The sequence below is a fragment of the Pyricularia oryzae genome, chromosome 2 (genome assembly GCF_000002495.2).
Source record: "Pyricularia oryzae 70-15 chromosome 2, whole genome shotgun sequence".
NCBI classification, from domain to species: domain Eukaryota; kingdom Fungi; phylum Ascomycota; class Sordariomycetes; order Magnaporthales; family Pyriculariaceae; genus Pyricularia; species Pyricularia oryzae.
Window position 1 is genome coordinate 475,132 of NC_017850.1, and position 19,116 is coordinate 494,247.

Here is a 19,116-nt window from a genome sequence, read left to right on the forward strand (position 1 = left end):
GGGTTAGGTACTGTAGGTGTGGTATCTAGGTAAGAAGGAAGAAAAAGGAAAAAAATAAGGGGCTGCAACGCTCCCTAACCACCCAAGCCGCCTTCTTTTTACCTCGCCCATAAGCCATCCGCCCGCGTGGATTTGTAAGGCCTTTTTTTCACACCAAATGATTCCCAGATGGAACACGTCTGTCGCGGAACGCTACGCCCCCCCCCCCCCCCCCCCTGAAAATGGCGGGCACACCGACAGACGAGACGATTGCGTGATTGCTCATCATTCTGCCCTTCCAGAAGCTTATTGAAGACGCAGTGTGGTTATTATGAATTAGTCAGTGTTAGTGTTTCTAAGCCGCTTTAAAGCCAAGGTAACCGGGGGTACTTTGTTATGGTTAAAGAAAGCTGGCCTTTTCCCCTGAAGGCATTGGTTGTTATTTATTCCCTGCCTTGAGGACTACATTAAGTAGTTGCACGCCCGCCCGAAACCTCCAAGGTGTCATTAACCGTCTTCCACACTCATATCGCGGATCTAAGATTACTGCCCGTGCATTACAGACACAACAAAGGCCTCTCAAAGAACCACAAGAGAACAGGACCAGAACACCACGGCTACGCTTCCTGCAAGAGGGATAGGAAACAGGCACGTTTTCAAGTGGTTGATCCATTGGGTATCGTGTGTGTTGGCATAACAGAAATCATCAGGGCCCCATTTACGAGTCCGCATAGCTCCATATTGGTCTCCGTCCGGTCCTGACAGAAAAAAAAAAAAAAAAACTTGGCAGAGTTGGCTTTGTCGCGGCACAGGGGTGAGACGCAGAGACATATATCAGAAGGGCCTTTTGTTCTTGTGACCCCCTACCTCTTTCTTTTCTCTGCGACGCCGGGGGATCAGGAAAAAAAGGAAAGGAAAAGAAAGCTGTCTCCGGATTTTTGACACTGAGAGCTTGGTGCATCTCGACTTTTCTTCCTTTGTTCGTTATTTTTTCCATTGGCGACTTGACCCCGCCCCCACCAGTTGGTTACCTTGCCGCACAAGCAATGACGGCTTCAAATCTCCACGAACAGGCTCCTGCTGTGGCGGCCGTGGCACACCAGCAGCAGCAACAACAGCAGCAGTCATCCCGAGGCTTCGCGACCCGAGCTGTCCACGCCGGTAGCTCACCCGACCCAACGACCGGAGCGGTCATCCCAGCCATCTCGCTCTCTACGACATTCCGACAATCGGCACCATCACAGCCCGTCGGCCTTTACGAATACAGCCGCAGTGCAAACCCGAACCGTGACAACTTCGAGGAGGCCGTCGCTTCCCTCGAAAATGCCCGGCATGGCTTCGCCTTCAGCTCAGGCAGCGCCACCACAGCCGTGGTGCTCCAAAGCCTGGCCAGTGGCTCCCATGTCATCTCGGTCTCGGATGTGTACGGCGGAACGCATCGTTACTTCACACAGGTCGCCCAAGCACACAATATCGAGGTGACCTTTAGCCACGACATTGTTGCCGATGTGGGCTCGCAAATTCGCCCAGACACCAAGCTCATCTGGATTGAGTCCCCCAGCAACCCTACCCTGAGCTTGGTCGACATCCGTGCCGTTGCCGATGCCGCCCACGCGCGCGGCGTCCTGGTCGTCGTCGACAACACCTTCCTCTCCCCATACATCCAGAACCCGCTAAACCTTGGCGCCGACATCGTCGTCCACAGCGTCACCAAGTACATCAACGGCCACAGCGATGTGGTCATGGGTGTGGCCGCCTGCAACGACGACGCCCTAGCGAGCCGCTTGCGCTTTCTGCAAAACGCCATCGGCGCCGTGCCCTCGGCCTTCGACTCGTGGCTAGCTCACCGTGGACTCAAGACGCTGCACCTGCGTGCTCGCGAGGCTTCGCGCAACGCCGCCGCCGTTGCTGCCTTTCTCGAGACCAGTCCTTACGTCATCTCGGTCAACTACCCGGGGCTCGAGTCCCACCCGCAGCGGGATATTGCCCGCCGGCAGCACCGCGACGGCATGGGAGGTGGCATGCTGTCATTCCGCGTTAAGGGTGGTTTGGTTGCTGCCGACAGCTTCTGCAGTACCACGCGTGTCTTCACATTGGCCGAGTCGCTGGGCGGAGTCGAGTCCTTGGTTGAGTTGCCCAGCGTCATGACCCACGCAGGTATCCCTCGCCAGAGCAGGGAGGCCGTTGGTATCTACGACGATCTGATCCGCATCAGCTGCGGCATCGAGGAGGCCGAAGATCTGGTGGCCGATGTCAGGCAGGCTCTTGAGGCTGCTGCTTTGGCCAGCAAGCTACACAGTAGCAGCGGCAACGGCAATGGGCACTGATGGCCCAGTGCTTCCAGCTGTTGATGACGGTAATGACGGTTTTGTGAATTTAAAATTTTGGATTTCATTTCGGCAATACGTCTGGGCGCGATAGTTTCGCGTACTGGAAATTGGCATTAGACTTATCGGCATTGCTAGATATACAGTAGATGAACCCGGGGCTCCTTGATGAGAGACGCGGCAAATTTCAACAAGAACTAAATAAAAGAAGAAAAGAAAAGAAAAGACGAGAATGATTGATAGTGTCCAAAAGTTACGAAGTGACAGAGCCGAAAAAGAGAGCCAACTTCTATCACACTGTGGCTGGTGCAACGCAGGGGGAGCGTAGACGAAGTAGTAACGACGATGACACCAATCGAGTCGTCAATCGGATCAAGCTGATAGCGGTTCCACATGATTATTGGCCATCGCTTCTGCTTCTGTTACACGGTCACCATTGGGTAATGAAACTTGATTGGTAAATGATAATGTCGTTGCCCAGACGTCGTTTACAAGCTACTGGGGTGAACGCAAGAGCTTGAACGTTCAATGTCCCCTCCCATCACGATCCCATCACGCTCGAGCTAGCAAAAATACTGTAATGGAGACACAGATCTAGTCTAGATGATTAACAGATCAGAAAATTCATAACGTATATATGCAACTCCTTGCTTGTATGCGTCTTTTTAATGCCATAAAATCGAGAAAGGCTACCCTCCGAAGGGTGGCATGAAAACTGACATGGTCTAGCTGGCAGAAGATGCAAACGAAAACGAAAAACCAAGAAAGATCCAGAGATGTGAATACGCCGTATCGCCTGAATGAAGAGCCTTTACACAATATGTGCAATGTACAAGTACATGAAATTTCATTATACATGCCACGAAATGTCGCGGAATAAAACAGTAAAACAGGAGCCTGCAGGTTGCACCTGTGTAGAGGGGGCTGGTCTATCCAGCCCTACGTAAGCCCTCAGCTGCCAGAATTGGGACCTCGACATCCCTGAGACCAAGAACGCCCTCGCCACGTCGTCGGTCAACAAATGAGTTGCACTCGCTGACGACTAAGCTCCATTCGGCAAGCGCACGCCCTGCATAACGTGAGGTTGTTTTTTGTGTTCCCGTAGGCTCGACGGCTATGATTTTGCTTTCCCCATGTTTGGGTTTTGGTGGCTCCAGACGTCGGGTTTCTGACTTTAGGACGGCAGTCGTAGAATTCTCAAAAGGAAGCTCTCCAATCAACCTGAGCTCACTCGAGCTGGAGTCACCACCAAATGAAGGCCCCCCGCGGGGCTCCAAGCCAGGAGATAGGCACTGCTGCGTGGTGTCGTCCAGATCAAACTTCCTTTGGGCATTCCTGGCCTCTGAGATCAAGCCGCCCTGCATCCAGCCCGATATGGCCCTGGTAGATGGCGGACGACCTGGAGACAAGGGAACAGTATCTTCTTCGTCACAGTAGCCCGCCGACGCCAGTTTCGAATTGACTCTCGCTTGTGCTGGAGCAGGCAGCCTGGGCCGCGTAATGACCTGTTCTCTCAGATAGACGGGCACGCCGTGGTGCCATGGTATGTTCTGGAGTGTGAACCTGAAAACGTACTGCTCCACGTCAAAAATGGCCACAGAACCAGTCGAGTCCGAGCCTGGGGACGGCGGGGCTCGGCTTGGATTGTCGTCTTTGGGTGGGAGGGGTGGGCCTTCGGAGGACTGTCGTGAGTTGGCCGTGTCCCTGCGCGTCTTTTCCAGCTCTTCGCCATAGTTTCGCGGTCTGCCCTCACTGCCCGGCGCGTTTAGGCCTCGCAATTTCCCCAAAAGGGACCACCGTTTATTGGACTGTGCGTCCCTTACGTTGTCAACGCTATCGCTTTCCGTCCCAAATTTTTGTGAGTTGTAGCCGTCGAAGTCCCTAAATTCAGCCTGCGGATGCGGGTTGGTTCTTTGAGGGCTCGCCAGGAGACCTTGATGTGATGCTCCCATGACCTCGTTGCGAACGATCATAAACCGTTTGCCTGGCTGTGGCGGACTAGGGGTTGTCGAAGGAAGAGCCGACGCCGACCGCTCTGCCTTTTGTTTCAACCAAAGGTATTGCGAATATGTGTCCCTGAGTCTCTTAGAGACCAAGATCCAGATCCGAGTATCCAGTTCATTCGAGCTCCCGGAGTCACGGCAAATTCTCCAACAGAGGAGTCTCAGATAGTATGCCCGGACCATAGGACACCAGTTGCAGAAGAATTTTGCGAAAACCTCCTCCTCAAGTAGCCAATCCACACACAAGGCCTCCTTCCGACTCGGATCCGCCGCTATTATATCCCATGTTGAAAACAAAAACGACAGAGTTCTTATCTCGGACATGGTATTGTTATTGGAGAGCATCCTTTTACAGACGTCGAACCAGAAGGTCCAATCGACATAGCCAATCAGGGGAGGGAAGGTCGGAATTTCAGCGTCACCAGGGCTAGAGGGGGCCACATGGTAGATCTGGAGAGCTTCCTGGAGGAAATCACACAATAGGTGCTGCGCATTGTGATCATACTGGCCCGTCCTCTTGGTGGCAGCTTTCGAGAGGCGCATAAAGGCTTCGGCGAAAGCATACCGCGCCCCGCTAAGACAATTAGCCGTGGATAGGAAATCTCTCAGTAGCATGATGATGCAGTTCTCATCCATGCCACGAAACATATTTGCATTTGGGAGTAACGGTCCCATGTGCGTAAGTGCTGCGTCAGCCCCATGGATGGATTCGGGGAACGACGGCCGCATCAGAGCCTCGAAGGCAACCTGGCGGTTGATGGTATCGTCGAAGATGGAGAGCAGCTGTGCGTGTATGAGTACAAATGCCGGTGCGCGTGCTTTCTCGATAAGGGGCAAGCCGGCTGGCATAAACTCCTCCGAAATGATGTAGAAGTGTTTGCAAAAGACAAAGAACAGGTTGGTGTCGCCACCACGCCACCTTGACACCCATGGCCCATACCACGGAATGTGGAGCGTCTGAGGTGGGAATTTAGGGGGACGTCGAAGTTTTTCTGTCAGGGTTTTGACGGATGAGTAGCCTAGTGAGCCCAGGCTCGGAGGGAAGAGAGCAACGATATCCTCGCTTTCCCCAAGGCTCGTCCGGGGCAGCCCGAATTCATCCACAACCCTAGTGATGAGACTAGGCTTTGCGTCAAGGCCCCACAGGCGTACGACTATCTGCGCTACGCCCGGAACAAAGAAGAATCCATACGCCAAAGTCTTTCCTGCAAAGGTGACGAGAGCCTCTGGGGTTTTCCAGTGGGAGAGCTTGTTTATGACGACGGCGAGCTGGCTAAGCAAATTTGATAGAAAAATGTCGTGTACATTTCGCTCCGTCGATCGAGCGATGAATGAGGTGTCGCTCAGGGACAAAGCCCCGGAATCCGAGCGAGCCCGCACCTTCTCAGAAGGACATCGTGCAGCCAGCGGGCGGAAGTGAGGTGTGCCCAGTCGCCACTCTGGTCTGGTCGTGAGCATGGTGATCGCTCCTAGTACGATCGGACGGTCAAGGCCGGCAAGGGGCTCCGGGGTTGGCTCGGGGGGCAGGGTTGCTGCTATACCCTGGCCCCAGGCGACGCGACCGCTATTCTCATCAAGGAGCTGAAGCATGACAGCCCACCACTTTCCCATTATGGTGGCGCGGCGCTCCACATCCTCAGGTAAGAGGGCATCTGTGTCTTTGTTGGAGGGATCGCAGGCATACCGATTCAGGAACGGGACTAACGCCGTCTTGACAATCGTCATGCGATGAGCAGTAGTCTGCTTGCCCACAAAGGCATGGTATGCGCCATCCAAGTCTCGAAAGGGCGACCACAGATGATCCCTCACAATGGAAGCGGCCGTTATCTCTGAGCCACGCTCTGAACCGGTAATAGGCGTGCTCGCCGAGTCATCCACTGCACTAACGTCCGTGGAAGATGCATAAGCACTGCTTACACCATCCCTGACGGCGCGTACAGTCTCGGAGCTCCGTGTGGCCGGGGCCGCACCCAGTCCGCTCCTTACGAAGACCGTTTGCGGTTTTTGCTTGATCTTCGTCAGGTAGCCATTTGCTCTGGTGAGGGCGCGGGTCGTTGTGCTGAGAGAATCGGAAGACTTGCTCGCCCCAATGCTCCAACCTGGTTTGTCACGACCCCAAATGCGCCTTGGCGACAGCACCTTGTCGTCTTCGGCGGCCCCATCAAATACCTCTGAGCCTTCATCTTCGGAGGATGAATTCCGAGAGCGCGATCCGGGTAGCCATGATAAGCTCCCCAGGTTGGGGTACGAGCCAGAAGCGGTTCTTGACCTGTGCATTCCTGTAGAATCGGAGAGGTCGACTGCAGTGGCTGAGTCCGCCGCCCCTGAGTAGGACTGGTGCGGTGATGCTAGGTCGGCAAGGGCATCATCGTTCCGCGCGAGTCTCCATTTGTGAGGTCGGACGGCATCTGTCTTCCTCCCAGTGCCGGCCCCGCTGGTCAGGGCCTCTTGGGATGTGCGCGGTGCATGGTTCGGTAAGCTCGATACTGTTGTGACGCTAGAATCCTTGAGCTTGAGGAAGATGGAGTCATCCAGCGGTGGAACATCAAAGTCGGGCAGGGGCGGCAGACCCTTGGATGGTGCGGCCTCGGAAACAGGGTAGTGAGAAGAGAGCAACACTAGGTCAGGTGAAGAATGCGACCTGACTGGCAGTTGCGGCTTTGGGGCCGAGGCAATCGTCAAGGTCGCGCCGCCCATTTCATTTCATCGTGGGGTTTGTAAGAGGCGACGATGAAGCTGCGGGATGAACAGGAGAACACTGGGGGGCGAATATTTGTCTGTTCGGCTCTGTTCTGTCGTGCCCTGTCCTGTCCCCTTCCTGCTGAGATGAGGCTTGACCAGCTCAGGGAGAAGGGGTGGTAGTGAGGCGGTGGCTTGGTCGTCGGACTGGCTAAAGGTGGGTGGTAGGTATGTAGGTAGGTTGCTGGTGATTTAGTATGTAGGTAAGGTAGGTAGGTTAGGTTACTAGTCTAGTAGTAAGTAGTACGAAGTAGTAGTTACTTTAGCTAGAGCTCGTGAATTGGTGTGGAATCGATTTCCGTGCGCATCGAACCAGCAATCGTGGAGGACCGGCTCAAGTGGAGCCCGAATCTGTGTACCGCCTTGTGGTAACTGACACTCGAGAAAGCAACGGAAATCAATTGGTGAAGAGGAAAAAAGACAATGACATAATACTAGAAATCACGACATAAGTTGCCAGGAGTAAAAAAATGTATATAAAAAATGAAATAAAAAGTAATCAAAGGATATGGAACAAGAGTATTAAAAAAAAAAAAATAGAAGAAGAAATAAAAAAGATGCCCAGTACGTTATGACTAGAATTACCTAGTTCCATGGGGGTCCTTCTCCTCGTCGCGGGAATCTCGAAACAACGAGATGCAGGGAGTTGCCAGCGTGCCTTGTTTTTTTACCCCCTGTCCGCTTCGATTGGAGCCAAGTCGAGGCTGGCTAGAGGGCTGAGGCAATTTGATGCGCCTCGAGATTGGGATTTTCGGCAGCTAGGGTTGTAAATGCAGGCAGAAGGAGGGGTGTCAATGTAGTGTACTGCATAGGTACCTACGTATTACGAGTCCGACACGCGCGCGCCAAAAATATCATCAAACCTTATTGGCTCGCCTGACAAGTTGTAAATAGGCAAGACAAAGACAGGTTCCACCGGATAAGGTACTGTAGGGCAGATGACAGTTGACACTATTTTGTTCTAACGTTTGATTAAGGCTGGCCTGGTGCGAAATAATGGCAAATCTCTGCGATCGTGATCAGAAATTTTCGGTCAGTCAGAACGGACCGGAAAGACCAGTGGAAATGTTGTGTAGAAGCCCCTTTACCTCGACTCCTTGGAGGCACACAGGCACACTAGCTGAGTGACACTTAGCCCCAGGTCCAAGCGAACCCCATCGAGCCCCACCGAACCCCTTGTCAGGCATGGCGTCTTTCACCAGCAAGGTGACGAAAAGTCAAGTTAACTTACGATACGGTGACGGGTAGTCGGGTACGCAGGGTCCTCATAATGTAAGGGGCTTGAGGGGATAAATACCTATCGGTCGGCAGGTACCTAGGTACCTAGCCTTACTTATACGGGCCGTGCCTTTCTTTCCTCAGGCTAGGAGACAGGCGCAAGTACGGATACCTACCTAGGTACGGAGGAGGTGCGGTACCGCAGGTCAAAGTATGCTAGGTTGCCTACCTAGTTCATATGTATGTTATTATAACTCGCACATATTACCGGTCTGCCGGTGGACACCTTAGCGTACCAAGTCGTGCCATGTGCTAGTTTGGCTGCCAAATTTCTCTCGACCCGGCGGAACGGGTTGGTTCAGGTTGAGGTTGACACTTGGTGGATCTTTTCCAACCGAGCACAAGCCTACCTTGTTCGCTTGCATATTGCAGAACCCTGACTTATATTATTACCTTACTCGACGATCGATCGGCTCTGGCGTCAACTGTCAGTCGATGTCTGTGTGTGTCTTTTTTTTTTTTTTTTTCTTGATGGGTTTTAATAATACATAGGTGACAAAATATGAGCCATGGGTTTAGTATCGACTCCGATCTCATTTGTTGACCAAGTTATTCACGATACATAGGCGCACCCTAGCAGACTGCACATATATCGTGAGGCAGAATGAGATGCAGTACTTGGCTAGGTTGTGTATCTGACTACCTGTGAACTCCTGTGCCGCTGTCTTCTTTTGATGTCGAACTTATCATCGAGGTCCCTAATCTACCTAAGCAATCGAACGGTCAAATATTCATAATATTGCGAGTATACTTCGGCTTGCGCAGCCTGATTTCTTGTGTGAACTCTACCATTATCTCATTGGCAGCAACACCGTTTTCGCGCCCGAAGCGCTGAAGGGACAAGGGGTTTGGGCTACGACCTGACACCTAATGTTGTTTTATATTCAGTGTCATTGCACTGTAATGTAAAAAATAACAAAAGCCCAGTAGTAATATCTCGGAGAAATTAGCTGCCATGTTAGGATGTATTGTTAAGCCCCAATTCCCCTGCAAGCCACCCGAAGGAAGCCAGCAACGCTAATCCGGAACTACGGAGTAGAACTAGAACTATGTCTAGTCTATCTAGGTGAAAACGATGTTCGCTCCAATACGACCGTCAAGCAAAAAAAAAAAAAAAGGAAAATATCGATATACTCCATAACTGATTCTTGAAACAACGCTGCTCTAGCGATACCAAAACAAAAACACCCTAACACCAGATACCTAGACCAATGCCATTTGAAAGTAGCCAATACAAGCAAACCCAGCCACCAGAGCCCCCCGAGGTTCAAGAGTGGAAGCAGCAAAACCAACCGCGATGCAGCGCAGATTCCCAACCCCGCTTCTCGACGTCACAGTTGCTCACGCTAACATATGCTCCGTCGTCGAGCTGAGAAAAACAAACGAATCGTACTCATGTGAATGCCCCACGAGCCTTTCAAACTAATTCACCCCCAGTCAAGCAAAATTTAACCATCTTCAGTGACATTCATGTTTGTTGGTGAATACCCTTGGTAACCTCTTTACCTGCTGGCGGCAGCGGGCCTTTAATTTCTCTCTCGACGATGGCGGCCATGTGCTGAGTGAAGTTGATGAAAGTGCACTTCTTTTTCTCGATAAATGCGTAAATGACCGCCAGGCGAAGTGACGGCAGCTTAGGGCCGTTGTTAAACTCCCAATCGTGTATCTCTGCGGCCACGTTCTCCATCTGTCGTATTGAGTGCCTGTAGAAATTATCCGGACCCTGTGTCAAACCCCAAAGAAACATCGAGCCCTGCCTTAGGACGAGGTCTTCAAAAGCGAGCATCTTGTGGAGGTAGTCTGGATCCGTGGTTGGGTCAGCGCCCCGTCCCCGGGCCCATCCGACGGATCCCATCGAGGCTGCCTCGAACAGAAAAGCCAAGTCCACGATGGATAGCGTCTTGATGTACTCAACTTGAGCTTTGCGTTCGCTATCTTGATTGCTCAAGTCGAGCACGTGATCGCAGATGTGCAGCGCTCGCTCCAGGCCCGCTACATAACGCGAGCGGCATTCTTCAGATATGGTGCTGTTAGCCGAGAGGATATCGTGGCTGACTATGCTTGCAATCCGCTTCTGCCTGCGCTCAAGTTCGCCCATAGTATCCAAAGAGAAGCGTGGGTAAACTTCTCGCTCAGGTGTTCGAGTAGATACGACGTCACAGCTAGGAGCAAGCATGTATCTTTGCATGCGCGTCTTGCAAATTGATTGCTCGTATTCGACAATGCCAGCATAAATTTGACTATTTGTGCGCATGAGGGCCGAGAGAGCTGGGAGCTCAGCTTCCTCGGCGACAATGAGGAAGATTTCGAGATACATGGTGTTGTTTGAGCGTGATGATATCGAAGCTAGGGATGAGCAATATGGATGACTGGCGTCCAAAACCAACAAGATTGAGAGGCAGAGCAAGTCAACATCAACAAGCGAGGATGTGAACAAGAGCCGACCGTCCTTTTTATACAGCAAAAGGGAAGTGGGCAGTTTATTCATGATGCTGCTGCTTGAGAAGGTTGAGACCTGGAGAGGGTAAAAGAGGAGCCAAGTGACACCTTGATGGCCAGCCGGTGGGCACCACACCAACTGTCAACCCCTAGTGACTGCCCGCGTCCAAGTGATTCATTTGAATTGAATGGCGAAATGCTGACGGTAGTTGATTTGAGATGGAAAGAGGAATGGAGCTTTTGTGGGGGAGGGGGATAGTTCGATGTCATTATTGTAGGCCCGTAGGTTGTTTGATTCTCCAGGACCCGGTCGGTCGATGTCCGGGTACCTAGAGTCACGATTCGGTCCACATGCGAACGTGATGGTGGCAATCTATTTCGTTAACCCAGAGCTTCCGAAGAGCTCACATATGATTCCGGTTTGAATCCCAATCATTAACGTCCCAGAGGCGACCGCATGGTCCCTGTGTCGTAGGCACCTACCTGTCTACAGTAGGTAGGTTGGTCAGGTAGCACATAATTTGACCCGAGTTATTACTGACATCCCCACGAGGAGGCAAGGTGTGGAAGGCGGACTAAGAAATAATCATCATGCTAAATCATGCCGCAGCCTCCTTTTCGGGAAAGCGCTCCTTCATTGTAATGTGCTTGTCGCCGTAAAAATTGACAGTCGTTATAAGCTTCTGGGAGGCGTCGAGCTCGGTAATCTCATCTCCACCGCCGATGGACTTGCCGTTGACGAGAATGTTGGGCACGGTTTTCCGGTTGGTCATGTCACCCAGCATCTGCTGGATTTGTGGGCCGAGGGGGTGCTGGTCCAATTCGACGACGTACGGGGCTGGCTGTATGCTGTACTTTTCCAACAGTATGCCCTTGGCTCGCTTGGAGTACGGACAGTATGATTTCGAAAAGATGACAACTGGGGAAACATATGAGTTAGCACAGGTTGAGGTGGTCCTTCACAACAGCATGCTATCAAAGCCATAATCGGCCACTTACCTGGGGATTTTCGAAGTATTGTGTCGAGCTCTGCCTTGGCTTCCTTGTCCTCGCTCGTCGCCACCATTGACTTCTCATCTGCTTCCGCCTCGGCCAGTGCCGGCTTGGTTGTCTTCTTCTTTGCAGTCTGGCCACCCGCGGAGCTGCCGACACCGACAATGTGTCTGGGTGCGTCGGGCTTGTTGGGCGACTTGGAGTTTGCTAAATCTTTGGCTTTTTGCTCGGCGGCCCTCAGGCGGTCTGACATTTCTTGGGCAAAAACCTCGTCGTCTTGATCAATATCACCGTCGGCATCCTTGTCCAAAGTTAGATGCCCCTTGGCTGCTCCATTTTTAGATCTCTGCAAGGCGGCTTGCCCATCAGCGCGGGCTCTGTCGATGGCGGTCCTAGTCTTGTGGTAAAGCCCCTGAATAGAGTTTGCATCGGTATCGCTGGCCTGGCGGAGGCGGGATGTGAAGAGAAGAGTGAAAAGAACGGCAACGGCGACGATGCACAGGAGACGCAAGCGCCGTGGGGACGGCATGCTGATTGCGGCGTCAGGCCAGGCCGACGTCAGCGTATCAGTGACGAAGGAAACGGAAACCGAACTCTTCTATCGCGGTACAAAGGCAATCAATTGCTTCAGACTTATTTCAATAAGGCCGAGACGAGCAAATTCAAAATAAAAGTTGTGGTCAAGACCCAATGTGGTGAGATCAAGGACTGAGAAGGTAAGTTTTTACGGTGATTTAAGTTGGGTTCGTGCAAAGATCTGATGCATTTCTCCAAATAATTAATCACAAGCCTCGGCAGGGCGTTCCAACGTGCAGATCTCACTGTCCTCACCCCTGTAGTCGTGCACCAAATTCTGACGCACGCAGCCTAGCCCAAGCTGCCCAACCCGTGTGAAGCTCGTCTGCCACATATCCTGCAATCCGCATCAATACTGCCACTATAAAAATCGCAATATCCTAAAGATTCTTTCTCTTGTTTATGTAAATTCTGCTTCTTAGTTCTATAGTCAAGAACAGTTGAACAGGATTCTTGGTCAGCTTCACCAGGCCAGAGTCCGAAGTTCGACAATGGTTGCGATTCGGCAAGCGCGATCTCAACCGTCTAACCACTCATCAGTTGATGGAAGTTTATGTAAACCTTGCTCTTCGACCAAGTTCGGTGGACGCAAAATATACGCCCGCTTGCCCGCCAACATTAGTCCACAACGTGACACCACATGAAAAAAAAAAGAAGAAAAAAAAAAAGAAACATCAAGGTACGAAGGTAGGTAGGTACATAGGAATGTACTACCTAGGTACCTACTTATGTCGATTGGTGATTCTGGCACCTGCGCACAAGGACCATGCTGCCAAAAAGCTAAGGTAGCTAACGAAATTCAATAAATGCCTGGTAATTAGGTAGGCAAGATACCTTAACCTCCCTACCTGCCTAGGTAGGTACCTAGGTAGTCAAATAGCTTGAGCTTCAATCCTGTTACTACTCCGTATGTAGGAATCCCAGGGGCGCAGCGACGAGTGGCGCGAAGGGAAAGTATTTCTCTGGTTCGATAACGTTATCTGGTACCTACCTACCTTACCCAGGTGCCTACCTAAGGTACCTAGAACCAAATTCAATACACCTTGGGCCCTCAATCTTATACGGTTTGTTCAAGTAATGATTCGACCTTGACATTCGAACTTTCACCTACGCATTAGAGGCCGAACAGACTGAACTGGTACTTCGTACCTTAGGTAGCTTGGATATCTGTAATGTAGTGGAGATTCTTGCCAAGGCGAAATCCTTCCATTCAAAGACCCCAAGTGTCCAAGTGCGCCCTGCATGGGTCGGTGGGTCATGGTGGAATGCCGCCAGCGCACGTGACCACAGTGAACTGAGCAATCAGAAGAAAGCCCTCGCGGGAGGTAATGGATTCTGACTAAGCTGGACTGATCACGCACAATCGCGACCAAATATCTCCCCCACCCAACTATCAACCACCAGCAAAAGTCGAATCTCTCACCTCGTGACGACCGAACGCTCCTCAATCGACACATCGCCGCCGAAACCGACGAGGAACACCAAACGCAACCATGGCTGACGTCGAATACGTGTGTTTCCCTTTCATAGTTATGCTCCGGCAGCCGCCTTGCCGTTTGTCGTGCAACACAGACTGACCTGAAGATGGGGATTTCTAGAACGCCGAGGAGGCAGCTGAGATCAAGAAGAGAAGAGCCTTCCGCAAGTTTTCTTACCGTGGAGTCGACCTCGACCAGTACGTTGACAAAAACCCCGTTATCGACGACACACACCACCATTCCATCGGCCACCGGTGTTTTCTGTCAGGGCATAGATCAAGACGAATTTTCGACCAAGGTGTGGCAGAACGGTTGGAACAGCAGGCTGACAAATTTGGTTGCTCTCGAATTCAGGCTCCTTGATCTTACTTCAGACCAGCTCCGTGATGTCGTTCACGCTCGTGCCAGGCGCCGAATCAACCGCGGCTTGAAGCGCAAGCCCATGGGCTTGATCAAGAAGCTCCGCAAGGCCAAGCAGGAGGCCAAGCCCAACGAGAAGCCCGACCTCGTCAAGACCCATCTCCGTGACATGATTGTCGTCCCTGAGATGATCGGTTCCGTCATTGGCATTTACTCGGGCAAGGAGTTCAACCAGGTCGAGATAAAGCCCGAGATGGTTGGCCACTACCTGGCTGAGTTTTCGATTTCATAGTACGTCCAGATCCCGACTTTCCCAGCTAGGCCCCTCGATAGATGCACTGGTCAAGAACATGTTTCACTGACTCTCCCACAGCAAGCCTGTCAAGCACGGTCGCCCGGGTATTGGTGCTACCCACTCGTCTCGTTTCATTCCTCTGAAGTAAGGGCCAGGTTTGGCAAATTTTTGGGGAGGGTCTTGCATTGAAATTCATTCCGGAATATGGCGCACGGTCACGGTTTTACTCTAGAGGTTGGCAAAAGCCCCAACCGACTGGAGATGATAGTGCAAATAAAAGACGAATCTTTGGGCAAATTGCTTGTTGCGAATTCAACTTTTTTTTCTCTCATGGCACGCTCGTCTTTGATGATCTCCTCTCCGCTGTGACGTTTGCTTCCTGCTTGGTCTGGGCTGTTCTCAACTTGTGGAGCATGTGCTGAACAAATCAATTTGAAACGACCCTTGATGTGACTACGCGAGCCTCAAAAGCATCCTTGGTTTCCTACCCACCATTCCAGTCTGCATTAACTCAGCGTACAAGTCAAACGATAATGAGTATTTGACTTTCTTATGTCCTCGCATTCCTCGCAAAAACAGTCAAACGCTGGTGATCCATAGTTTATGCTCAATTCTTCCCCTTTCGTGATATTAGCCCTGGCAATCACCCTGATCTCGCCGTCTTCAAAGCTAAAGTTGCAGTTGAACTTGCTGCACTTGTGGTTGATCAAAGAGCCGATGAGATAGATGTGTGCGCCATGCCTCCCATTCCCACAATACTCCGGTGCACGAAATGCGTACAGCCGGACAAATTTCAGGATCTGTTTGTCGTAGTGTGTCGGGAACCTTGGGGAAGAAGCCGACGATGTGCTGGACAAGTACTGGTCCAGGGTAACATCGAATTCGACCTTGGTCGGCGGGCGAACCATTCTGCCGATTTCAGAAAGTATTTCGTATGCCTTCGAAAGCGGAATTCGATCCGCATTTGCGACTGGCCGGAAGGCAGCTTGCATCAATGCCTTCTTTTTGGGAGAAAGTGATTTATACGCTGCCGGGCCATCTTTTAAGCATGTCTCACAGTAGTTGTCGTGGGTGGCCTCGAAAACAGGTCTTTCTTGGAAAATCAGCGCACCGTGAGAGATGTTGGTTTCCGCAAAGACCCCGAGGCCAATTCGACTGGAGGACTGCCTGATACAGATAGCTGGAGCCTCAGCGGGCTCAATTGTGGTCGCCCCCAAGCAATCATTAAGTCTCCTGCTACTGGGGGATGACGGCTCCGATGTTAAATGTGCCATATTTGTAGCGCCGATCAAACTGTTTCTTATAATGACTTATGGAAGTTTTCCCAATATCTGGAACGTGAATTGAAATGGAACGAGAGAAAATGTCATAGCGAGACAGAAATTTTGCACCTGCAGTGCCTGTGCCGATACGGTCGATGCACTCGTTAGTCGGGCGGAAAAACTTTGCTCGAAATAGCAACCAGTCCAAGGTAGTCAGTCGTAGTCGGCCAAACTGTTCTGATTCAGGGAAGGAGTGGTTGCCCGTGACCTTTCCGATAACACAACCATTACGCCAACTTGCAATAACTTGAAGTATTCATGCTTGGTAGAGTGCCAGCCAATCGTACGAGGTCAAGTTCGAAAGTAGTTGATGCCCTGTAGTGTAACGCTCGAGAAAAAAAAGCGACAAAGTCGGGTTAGGATATGTATATGTTAGATTGCAGCTTAGGTTCGAAAGTCACAGCTCTTCTCGAGCCAAAATATCGATTACGCTGGGAGCTCAATGTGATCCTGATAGCCCAAACATCTCAATCTAACAGCATACATCAACGGCCGTAGTTGGCCCATGGGGGTTGACATGGCGCGCATGGTCATGGGCCAGGCGCACGGGATGCAACACTGAATAAATTGCACGGCTAGGTGCGCAAGCGCCGATCAAGGCCTGACAAAAAAAAAGCTCTATGTTGCAAGCAATTGCGTAGTATCGTACAGATGCTGCAACTTATTCCGCCTTCTTGGCCGCCAGCTTACTTGCTTTAGCCTCCTCCTCGTTGACATGCTTCTGCCTGTAGTGGTCCACAACCTTGTCTAGGTTGACGTAGTGCCCTGCCGGCACTGAATATGGCGAGCCTTGTTGAAACATCCTGCATTCATAGTTAGATCTGTGACGGGTTCGTTCTGGGGGGCTTGTTCCCGCGGGATGACGTACTCGGGATACTTGAGCTCGACATGAGTGTTCCTCTCGCAGTTGTAGAAAAGGTTTTTGTCATGGGCAGCCTGCTCAATGAGATCGGTGTGTCGGCTGTTGCGCTCTTCCCATGTGTTCTGCAAGTCCGACCAGCGATCAATGGCAGTGGTGATGCTCGATGGCTCTCCATTCGGTCCCGGGCGGGTGGCGTAATAGAGGCCGGTGGAGATGGGGACAGCACCGAAGAGGACATAGAAGAAGGTCTGCAGGGAGAACCCAGAATTAGCACGCTGTCAAAGAGCTGGCGCCAGGAGAATGAGTGACAGCTTCATCAACGTACGCCCATGCCCTCTTCGACTGGGGCAGGTCCGTTGTGGTGGGTGTGGTCGGAGGCGTATGATCGTGTTTGCCGGGGACGCAATGCAGTGCGTGACTGCCGCGCCAGTACGGCGGTTCCTCGACGCAGAGACAACATGCTGACTGGTTGATTCCGCAGCTGTGGTCGCGTGGGGAGAGGATTCCGATCGTGATTGTTTCCGGATCAATTGAGGCTTGTTTGTGAAATTGGCGAAGTTCAATTCCCAGCTTGGAAAGGCCATCGGCTGCTGGCACGAGTCGCTGGAGCAATTTGACGCGGGCGAGCCGAGCTAAGCGAGTTGTGGGTTCTCTAGCGCTTGGGAGAGCCAATCACCATCCGACAAATACAAAAATCAAGGAATGACGCACAAAGAACTCTTTAGAAGCTACCCAAGGTCAAATTGGAAATCGCTATGTCACCGTTTCGCGTTGCTAGAAAGCTGGTAGCCTTAAATCTCACCGGGATTGTGGCAAGCGAAGACTCATTACACGGCGAGCTGTGGAGATGTTCGAAAAGGTGACATCTGTTATCTTCCCGAAAAAGTTGATAAATAAACACCACCCAGCCTTCGATCATCTCTGTCGTCTAGGAACATACATACTGTCCGTACATATCTAAATAAAATTTGTCTTCATACGCTCGCTCAAGGTTTTTGAGTCGAGCTTTCCCCACCCTTAAGCAGATATCTACCTAAAGGCCCTCGTGCGTTGCGAGCCATACCATTTTCACGTTGCTGCACCGCCACGATGCGGCATTTGACATTGCTAGGGCTGTTTGCATGTGCGGGAACTGCATTGGCATCGGGGTTCCCGCGCGTGGTCAAAGACGATGGCGAAAACGAATTGATATGCCATACCAAGAACGCAACCGACTGTTACCCCAAGATCTTCCAAGCGACGAAGGAGTTCCAACCAGTACGCGCAGACCAGGACATACCGCCTGGCCTTCACGTCCGCCTGAACATACAGACGGGAGAGAAGGAGGCAAAACTCAATGACCCAAATGAGAAGAGACCAGACTTAGAGGGTCTGCCTGTTGACAGCTCCATCGTTCTCGTCGATCCAGAAGAGGGTGTCGAGAGGCCGATTCCGGCCGGCGCTCCGAAATACGAGCCCGTCGGTAAGGTTAAGGAGCAGATAGGACCAGAAGCCGAGCAATTTCATCAAGCGTTGGCCGTTTTGAAGGCGGGCCACGTAAGCAATGGCGTGGACTTTGATGACGCCCTCGACAAGCTGAATGAGCTTTCCCACGACATGTACTTCGGCTCGATCATTGCGCAGGACCTTGACATCCTCCGTTCGCTATTGTGTATTATGAGCACAAAGGATGCATTTGTCAAGGATTCAGCATCTTCGAGTGTCCCTCGCGCCCTCCGGGCAGCTGGGACCATCTCGGCCGCACTGCAGAACAACCCTACGGCTCTCAAGGCTGTGGAGAAACATTGGCCGGCTCTGATGGAGGCGAACTGCTCCAGCGACGGGGAGCGAGTCTCGCTTGGTAGTCTTGTCTTTTCTACCATTCAGCCAGGCAAAGAGATTCTAACTGCTTCTGGCCGGGACCCTGGACCGGGCCTAGTCAAAGCAAAGCTTTCTGCTGTCAATGGTCTCTTGAAGAGTTCTGAGATACGTCAATTCTTCCTGGATCAGAATGGGATGCAAGAGATTCTGCGCGTCCTCATCGTCAAAGATCCCGAGTACAACGACGCCCAAGTGAGAGCAGCGAATTTGGTGTCCGATACATTCCTGGACGAAAGCATGGGAGCTATCATTGGACAGTGGCCGTCAAAAGCAGCGTCTAGTGCTGCCTACTGTGAAGTGACGGGTAACGCTATGCAGGATGTGTGCTGGGACTACCATATTGCAAAAACTGCTGCTGATACCACGTCGGATTCGGACCATTGGAGTGGTTCTTTGTTGAGTATGCTTCGGGATCAACTGAAGGCAAACGGCAAGGGGTCAGGAGAGAAGACAGGTCATGATGAACTGTAAATACGAGTGAATATATCAAAATACATAATAGCGTCGCGTTTATTTTTTCTTTTTCTTTTATTCAGAAATAAGATTTTCATACGTCGCAGCCTTGGCCATCAATGATTTTGACATCCAATGTCTTCGGTAGGTAC

The 19,116-nt window shown here is 51.5% G+C and overlaps 8 protein-coding genes across 8 annotated transcripts; 3 read left to right on the top strand and 5 right to left on the bottom strand.

Moving 5' to 3' along the window:
• Nucleotides 1-740: 740 nt before the first annotated feature.
• Nucleotides 741-2,609, top strand: MGG_10380 (cystathionine-gamma-lyase). The gene has a single exon (XM_003713365.1). The coding sequence runs from the start codon at nucleotides 1,026-1,028 to the stop codon at nucleotides 2,304-2,306; it is 1,281 nt and encodes a 426-aa protein (XP_003713413.1). The 5' UTR covers nucleotides 741-1,025; the 3' UTR covers nucleotides 2,307-2,609.
• A 232-nt stretch (nucleotides 2,610-2,841) lies between these two features.
• MGG_10379 (uncharacterized protein) lies at nucleotides 2,842-7,636 on the bottom strand. The gene has a single exon (XM_003713366.1). The coding sequence runs from the start codon at nucleotides 7,004-7,006 to the stop codon at nucleotides 3,236-3,238; it is 3,771 nt and encodes a 1,256-aa protein (XP_003713414.1). The 5' UTR covers nucleotides 7,007-7,636; the 3' UTR covers nucleotides 2,842-3,235.
• Nucleotides 7,637-9,794: 2,158 nt separating this feature from the next.
• Nucleotides 9,795-10,643, bottom strand: MGG_10372 (uncharacterized protein; the record flags this gene model as incomplete). The annotated part of the gene is made up of 1 exon (XM_003713367.1): nucleotides 9,795-10,643. One exon carries the CDS (start codon nucleotides 10,641-10,643, stop codon nucleotides 9,795-9,797), a length of 849 nt encoding a protein of 282 aa, XP_003713415.1.
• A 721-nt stretch (nucleotides 10,644-11,364) lies between these two features.
• On the bottom strand, nucleotides 11,365-12,287 carry MGG_10371 (glutaredoxin-C4; the record flags this gene model as incomplete). Its single annotated transcript, XM_003713368.1, has 2 exons — nucleotides 11,365-11,684; nucleotides 11,765-12,287. The coding sequence occupies 2 exons, from the start codon at nucleotides 12,285-12,287 to the stop codon at nucleotides 11,365-11,367; spliced, it is 843 nt and encodes a 280-aa protein (XP_003713416.1).
• Nucleotides 12,288-13,696: 1,409 nt separating this feature from the next.
• Nucleotides 13,697-14,798, top strand: MGG_10370 (40S ribosomal protein S15). Its single transcript, XM_003713369.1, has 4 exons — nucleotides 13,697-13,845; nucleotides 13,933-14,009; nucleotides 14,167-14,463; nucleotides 14,546-14,798. The coding sequence occupies exons 1-4, from the start codon at nucleotides 13,828-13,830 to the stop codon at nucleotides 14,613-14,615; spliced, it is 462 nt and encodes a 153-aa protein (XP_003713417.1). The 5' UTR covers nucleotides 13,697-13,827; the 3' UTR covers nucleotides 14,616-14,798.
• A 175-nt stretch (nucleotides 14,799-14,973) lies between these two features.
• MGG_14730 (uncharacterized protein) lies at nucleotides 14,974-15,741 on the bottom strand (the record flags this gene model as incomplete). Its single annotated transcript, XM_003713370.1, has 1 exon — nucleotides 14,974-15,741. One exon carries the CDS (start codon nucleotides 15,739-15,741, stop codon nucleotides 14,974-14,976), a length of 768 nt encoding a protein of 255 aa, XP_003713418.1.
• A 399-nt stretch (nucleotides 15,742-16,140) lies between these two features.
• MGG_10844 (uncharacterized protein) lies at nucleotides 16,141-17,251 on the bottom strand. Its single transcript, XM_003713371.1, has 3 exons — nucleotides 16,977-17,251; nucleotides 16,658-16,899; nucleotides 16,141-16,592 (listed from the first exon to the last, which is right to left on the bottom strand). Exons 1-3 carry the CDS (start codon nucleotides 17,109-17,111, stop codon nucleotides 16,451-16,453), a joined length of 519 nt encoding a protein of 172 aa, XP_003713419.1. The 5' UTR covers nucleotides 17,112-17,251; the 3' UTR covers nucleotides 16,141-16,450.
• Nucleotides 17,252-17,402: 151 nt separating this feature from the next.
• MGG_10843 (SIL1) lies at nucleotides 17,403-19,115 on the top strand. The gene has a single exon (XM_003713372.1). It carries the CDS (start codon nucleotides 17,741-17,743, stop codon nucleotides 18,980-18,982), a length of 1,242 nt encoding a protein of 413 aa, XP_003713420.1. The 5' UTR covers nucleotides 17,403-17,740; the 3' UTR covers nucleotides 18,983-19,115.
• The last annotated feature ends 1 nt before the right edge of the window (nucleotide 19,116 follows it).